Source organism: Poecilia latipinna, unplaced genomic scaffold, assembly GCF_001443285.1.
Source record: "Poecilia latipinna isolate Pla-1442-1.1 unplaced genomic scaffold, P_latipinna-1.0 Scaffold492, whole genome shotgun sequence".
NCBI classification, from domain to species: Eukaryota; Metazoa; Chordata; class Actinopteri; order Cyprinodontiformes; family Poeciliidae; genus Poecilia; species Poecilia latipinna.
The window spans coordinates 133,801-140,574 of record NW_015113108.1 but is presented as its reverse complement, the minus strand read 5'-3'; the positions used below and the strand labels follow the sequence as shown (position 1 = coordinate 140,574).

The following is a 6,774-nucleotide window of genomic DNA, read 5'->3' as shown; positions in this document are numbered from 1 at the left end:
TAAACGACATGTAAGGACTCCCACCTGGTAATAACAGCACTGATGACCGCACCCACAGTGGCTGGGTCGCAACCTCGGCTGCCGTCCGACACCCAGACGGCTCCCAGGCAGGCCCACACGAACTCTGGGATATAGAGCAACGCTCGCAGGTACACCAGGGCCGGCATGGAGCGCCGCGCGCCAGGGTTGGTAATAGTGCCTGAGGGAATAATCCACAGGTATTGCTAATATCCACAACAGACATTTTGAACAAGGCATTCATGGCATGATTACAGCAGCATTGACTAGTGGATGTTTGATTAGCTGCAGTGCAAGGAAGATGTCATAATTATTACAAAATCTCTTCAAAATTGCCAGCGTTTCATCACAGATGAGCACAAAATGTTCGCCGCTTCCTTCCTGCATTACAGGATTACGCAATATGACTGTTGCAGCGCAACCTTAAGTCGATGCTTAACTATAAAAATCATAATGACAAGATTGTAGAGATGAAGATCCTGATGCACCAAATGATTCCCAACATTTGTAGCCTAGAAACACATGAACCAACAGCATCTACCTTAAATAGGCCTGTCAGAATAAGTCAATTAATCGAATTGTAAATTAAAACAAACTCAGTAATTTCCATTTGCGTGATTTATGTTCTTTTCTCTTTCCTCTCTTTCTACCAAAAACTAAATGACAAAAGTCTGGAGTCTGGTGCTTTCGTCTCAAACAGCCGTTTTTTTGAAGGACAATTTTGTTTACAGGGACTTTATAATTGTTGGCTACAAATGTTGACGGTGTGTTCTATGACTTTGTGTTTTTATGATGCAAAATACTTTGAACTGCTTTGTTGCTGAAATGTGCGTGCAAATAAACTTTATCGATTGATTGATAACTCATTTGACTTGTTCTGTGGTCTTGTTTGTTTATTTTGGATATTAAAATGTCTTCCACTGTCAGTCTTCAATGCTCATTAGACTTCGAAGTTTATTAATCTTTGAGAATGTCTTCTGGCAGTATCATGCCATTACCATTAAATTACTTGAAAGTGGCGTCAAAATTAACGCCACTTATGGCGATAAACGACAGTACCGTTTATCGTAATAACTTCTGCGACAATTTATCGTCCAGCAAAATGTGTTCTTTCGTTTACTTACCTTGGGCACTGACATAGACAATGGCCCACAGTGACAGGATGATGAGCCCTAGCACGACCAAGAGTCCAACTAGGTAGGTATGCAGAACTCCTCTCCCGTTACAATCAAAGTGACCCTTATGATAGGTGAACAAGATCAAGGTGCCAATCCACCTGAGGAGGAACAGCAACCAACATCAGAACTCTTATAAACTATGTGTGAGACACGGGAAATGAGGTGCAGCAACATACCAGAGCACACGGAGTAGCAGCTCGAAAGAGCCGGGGAAGACGAGATCATCGCTGGCGATCCCCCAGCGCCTCCCGAACGCCACCATTCCAGGCATTTTGTAAACAAGCTGAAATCCCTCACTACTACTGCTACTGCTAACTGCTAACCGAACCTGCTAACCGCTGTTATACCAGGACCATGAGTCTCTTGAGCAACACACGCAGGCACGTCAGGCATGACTTCATCTGCCCTGGCAATGATCTGATCTTCGCCCCTTTGCTGTGACATCAGACTTCCTCGATTGCAAAATTCCCCCTACTTCATTTCTGCCTCACATGGGTTAGCCGCTAGCTAACGCTGAAAACTCTCACTTACCAGAGTTCAGATTCAGCAAAAAAAAAAAAAAAAAAAAAAAGCTGTAACAAGTGATATGTGTAGTTTTACTCCGGATATCACAACGCTTCAACGCGTAGCTGGAGCCAACAAAAGCAACCCGTCTAAAACGGGTGTAGCTGCGGTCATTTTTAGCTGCTAACCTTAGAGCTACCTTGCTAAAAATACCTTAGAGGTATTCTAGAAAAAAAGGCTAGAAACTGACAAAATTACTCCTTAGCTAGTTATACCAGAATAATGCTAAAAAATACTGTACAGCTTTGTGTATGTTACGAAATGTATTTATATTCATATAAAATGCGCAAATCTTCTGTTTTGTTTTCCTTCCCTTGGCCACTTACTGGGTCCGCCCCATTTGTCACCCGCTATGCTGTGTGCGCCGGCTAGGCGTGGTTTGAACAGCATTTCAATAATCACATAGGTATGGGTAGGGGTGGCACTTCTACATGATATGTGGCTTTTATGAAGATAACAGACGTTTTGGTAGCAATATATTGTCTTTTTTCAAATCATCAGTAAAGTCAATGTGAGGGTGCAATTTTGTCAAAAGGTAAGGAATTAGGTGTACCAGTCAGAATGAGGCATGCCTTTTATCAGATCCACACGTGAAAGAGGCGGGCCTTCTTAAATCCAGTTGGAAATATAAGGGAAAAATACTTTTCGCCCCTGACCCGTTTTAGACGGGTTGCTTTTGTTGGCTCCAGCTACGCGTTGAAGCGTTGTGATATCCGGAGTAATTCAGGTAATTAGTCACCTGAATTAATACGCTTGATTGTTGAACTCGGAGAGGACACTCCCAACCTGCCTGCGTTAGAAACAAGTTTGCCGAGAATGGAGAAATAGCTCTTGGATTTGAATATAAAAGGACAGAAGGGCCATTAAATGCACCCCGTACTTCTACAACAAAACCATTTTGGTAAGACAAAAATTCCGCCCACTTCCTTTAATCATCATTACTACCCAGGTCATTCGCCGGCTGACTGCCAAGGAACGCACCCAGTGTTTCCATCCCTAGTTGATCTCGGACCTCAATCGAACCATTTAACAATGGTTCCGATGCGGTACCAAATGAGCATTTTACGGAGCCCTCCAGGGGACATGGGGAATTTTTTTTTCTTTTGCGTTCCCTCGCAATACATTTGCGTTCCCTCGCAAAGGTTTTGCGTTCCCTCGCAATAATCTACTGATCAGTTCATGTGGCATAATTGAATATTGTAAGCCTTTTTACGGTGGCCGCCGTACTTTCTGCTTTATATACAAGCTTATAAGGTTTTTCCATGCACTACTGAGTTATTATTGCGGGGTAATAAGTCATCTGATTGTGTCTCTATTATGTTCGTAGTCTGAATGGTTTAAAGGGCTGCTTTCTGTGCCTTTCCATCTTAGCCTTAACAGACATAAACATGCAGTAAATAAATCGATTTTCAATCAGTTTTTTTGCACCAAAGCCGCATGAATTGATCAGTAGATTATTGCGAGCGAACGCAAAATCTTTTGCGAGGGGATGAAAAAGGTATCTTTCTGACCTGTGTCTCACATGGTTCCATGGTGTAATGGTTAGCACTCTGGACTCTGAATCCAGCGATCCGAGTTCAAATCTCGGTGGAACCTGTCTTTTGTCATTAAGCTCATTAATTTTTAACTATGATGTCACCCATATATAACAAATATATCCTGACAACTTCACTGGCTACAAAAGCTATCTCGATGCATACCAGGGTAGTAAAAATAAAACAAAAACTAAGGTCGGAAATCGAAACTTTGTTGGGTGGAGATTGCGTATTTCCTACAGTGGGGAAGTGGAGGGCACGTGTTTCCGGTAGCGTTTCTCCATTGTGTACAGCTTCCTGGGTACTACACAAAGTAGACACACTGTCAGTCAGCTACCAGCGGCCCGGTCCTCGGCGTGAGCTCGAGTAGCGGTTTGATTGTGTGGGTAAGAAAGTCTCTTGCAGGTTCGAGCTGGCTTGTGGTGAAAGGCTTGCAACGAAAACATTCTTGAATGCATCCTAACAAGGCGTCAAAAATGGCGTGTGGGATGAACAGAAGTCGGAAGAGAATGGGAGAATATTCCAGACTGTTATTATTAACGGTGCATCAGAGTTATGAGTGGGTCAGAAATGGGAGATTCGGTAATTAGACAGGAAGATTTGAGAAGATAGAGGGAATACTTTTGAGGGAACACTACCAAAAAAATTAGAAATAGAAGTAACGAGGACGCCTAAGACAGTGAAATTAAAGTTTAGTTGAAGAAAATGTGTCTAAAATGATACCATAGAGACTAATACTAGTGTTAAAGAAGCTGAATATCCAACACAGTGATTATTATTTCAGTGGAGCATGAAAAATGTTGAAACCAGACCTGCAGTACTGCATTTTGCTTATCTTTCCATGAGGAAAATATGTACGCTATGTAAATATTTAAGTTGTCAAGCATTAATATATTATGGTATATTAATTTAGAATTAATTTCTTTACATGTCAAAAAATATGCTTGCTTAATACAGGCATGTAATTATGAATGCAGAAATAATGCATTCACATCTGTACTAATTACAGATGTAAATATAGAAAATAAGACTGTTAAAATCAAGTCAACATGAATTTTTGTACAGTAGGTGGCGGTATACTCCTTCCATTACAGTTTCCCAGTAAATTAAGAAACGAACGAAAGAACCAGCATGTTTTTTGTTTGTTTGTTTGTTTGTTTGTTGTTGTTGTTGTTTTAACAGCAGTTTTATGGGGGGGTACAAAACGACCCGAAGTTCCACCAAACTCGTTAAATATGAGCTTATTAGCTCAATTGGATTGTTATATTAAGAAGTGATCACCTCTTCTATAAATACTCTCATTCAGTAGGGGGCGGTATTACACTTTACAGGTGGCATAAAACACCAGAGGAAGAGCATAGACTTTCATGACCAACATGGCGACCTGCATTATTCGACGCTTATATTCACTTTGCAGTAGTAGCAGTGTAAATGTGAGTCCTCCGCTCGGTAACCTCAACTGTATTAGCTTCAAATTAACCAACAGCACATTGTCGAAACTTTATTATGGGACTCGAAGGTCAGACTCTTCCGAGGTATGTAAATAAAACCAGCCTTCGTTTATATGAAAAAAATCAATTAGTTATGACTGTACTACCTGTACTAGTCTAATTTGTTCACCAGAAAAAATGGTGACAAGATGAGTACAAAGCTAACCCTTTCAACTGGAAGCCATTGTTGTGTTAAATTATGCTCATATTTTGTATGGGCAATGTTACGTAAAAATTTAATACAATTACTGTTTTGTCTTCAACAGGACACGCACGTGCACATTCCAGTAGGTAAATGAACCGATGAATGAAAAAAGAAAAGTCTGATTTACTTTTTTTATTTTTTATTTATTTATGTCTTCTCCCATATTGGGCCATAGAGCGTCTGACTGTGTCCTACAGCAAGAGCAGCGGCCCTGGAGGTCAGCACGTTAACAAAGGTAAACAAATGCTAGTTTTAAAGAGATTTTTGCACAGGGCTTTGCAAAAATATGTATACTTCTTGAATTTACAATTTTAGGGCCATAAGTAATGGAAGACTCGGCTACTAAGCCTACAGTTAATCTAAAAGTGTTATTTGAGTGGTTTTTGTTCTAAAGTTATGACCTTAATCCACAGTCGGCACTAAAGCAGAGGTCCGATTTCATGTGCATACAGCCGACTGGATCCCTGAAGACATTCGACAGAAAATCGTAGAAAAGGTTCGTTATGTGGCGAGTGTATCTATTTGTACATCTAGAGAATTTACACACGCACTACAGCTGATGTCTACTTTTAATGTCCTGTTTGTTTTACATTCCATGTCCACTTTGAAAAACTCCACAGAACAAAACCCGCATCAATAAGTCTGGGGAGCTCCTGGTGACCTCGGAGGTGAGCAGGAGTCAGCAGAGAAACCTCTTGGACTGTATACAGAAGATCTCCGCCATTGTAGCTGAGGCTAGCAAGAGACCCCGCGAACCATCAGACGAAGACGTAGCTCTAAGAGCAGCCAGGTGATACCCAGTGAAATGAATTGATTTGAGCTTCTTTATATGTTTAAACTACAAGTTTGTCATTGATTATGTTGTGCAGGATCGAGAAGAGGAACAAAGAGCGACTCAGACAGAAGAAAATCCTTTCATCAGTCAAGAACAGCCGACGAGTGGATTTCGACTGACGATGCAACATCGAGCAGTCGTTTTGTAGTTCACACTCACTGGCCACTTTGTGCATATAAGGCATCTAGATGTGAAAAAAAAACGTATAGAAGTTCACACTAGGCATCAGAATGGGGAAGAACGGGGATTTAAGTGACTTTGACCGCGGCAGAATTGTTGGCGCCAGACGTACCGGTCTCAGTATTTCAGAAACCGCCGACTTCCTGGGCTTTTCACGCACGACCATCTCCCGAGTTTACAGAGAATGGTCCGAGAAGAAGAAGATGTCCAGCATGCGACAGTCTTGCGGGCGAAAATGCCTCGTCGACGTCAGGGGCCAGATGAAAATGGACCGACTCATTCGAGACGATAGAAAGGCGACGGTAGCTCAGATAACGACCCGCTACAACGAAGGCGTGCAGAACACCATCTCCGAACGCACGGCACGCCGGACTTTGAAGCAAATGGGCTACAGCAACAGGAGACCGCACCGGGGGCCAGTCCTGACGGCAAAGAACAGGAAGCTACGGCTACAGTTCGCACAGGCTCACCAGAAGTGGACAGTTGCAGATTGGAAAAACGTTGCCTGGTCCAACGAGACCCGATTTCAGCTGCAGCAGTCGGACGGTCGGATCAAAATTTGGCACGAGCAACAAGAAAGCCTAGATCCATCCTCCGTGGGATCACCGGTTCAGACTGCTGGTGGTGTAATGGTGTGGGCAATGTTTTCTTGGCACAAATTGGGTCCTTTAGTGCCAATTGAGCATAGTTTAAACGCAGCAGACTACCTCCGTCTTGCTGCAGACCATGTCCGGCCCTTTATGACCACGGTGTACCCGTCTGCCGATGG

At 42.4% G+C, this 6,774-nt stretch overlaps 2 protein-coding genes and 1 non-coding gene across 3 annotated transcripts in view; 2 read left to right on the top strand and 1 right to left on the bottom strand.

Moving 5' to 3' along the window:
• Window positions 1–2,118, bottom strand: part of daglb (diacylglycerol lipase, beta) — a 13,398-nt gene extending 11,280 nt beyond the window's left edge. Inside the window, exons 1-3 of the mRNA XM_015039981.1 lie at window positions 1,373–2,118; window positions 1,143–1,294; window positions 25–199 (exon numbers count right to left, since the gene is read on the bottom strand). Coding sequence (XP_014895467.1) covers window positions 25–199; window positions 1,143–1,294; window positions 1,373–1,467 — 422 coding nt within the window. The 5' untranslated portion in view covers window positions 1,468–2,118. The remainder of the gene's footprint in view (window positions 1–24; window positions 200–1,142; window positions 1,295–1,372) is intronic.
• Window positions 2,119–3,249: 1,131 nt separating this feature from the next.
• Window positions 3,250–5,965, top strand: mrpl58 (mitochondrial ribosomal protein L58). Its single transcript, XM_015039980.1, has 7 exons — window positions 3,250–3,258; window positions 3,613–3,681; window positions 5,052–5,076; window positions 5,166–5,225; window positions 5,404–5,486; window positions 5,611–5,780; window positions 5,860–5,965. Exons 1-7 carry the CDS (start codon window positions 3,250–3,252, stop codon window positions 5,942–5,944), a joined length of 501 nt encoding a protein of 166 aa, XP_014895466.1. The 3' UTR covers window positions 5,945–5,965.
• On the top strand, window positions 3,285–3,356 carry trnaq-cug (transfer RNA glutamine (anticodon CUG)). The gene has a single exon. It is a non-coding gene; the product is annotated as a tRNA-Gln (tRNA).
• Window positions 5,966–6,774: the final 809 nt, after the last annotated feature.

Bases quoted from the DNA above. Each gene is read 5' to 3' on its own strand.
- mrpl58 (XM_015039980.1), top strand. The intron at 5,226-5,403 runs GTAAACAAATGC...CTTAATCCACAG, and splicing joins AGGTCAGCACGTTAACAAAG to TCGGCACTAAAGCAGAGGTC. The intron at 5,781-5,859 runs GTGATACCCAGT...TATGTTGTGCAG, and splicing joins GTAGCTCTAAGAGCAGCCAG to GATCGAGAAGAGGAACAAAG.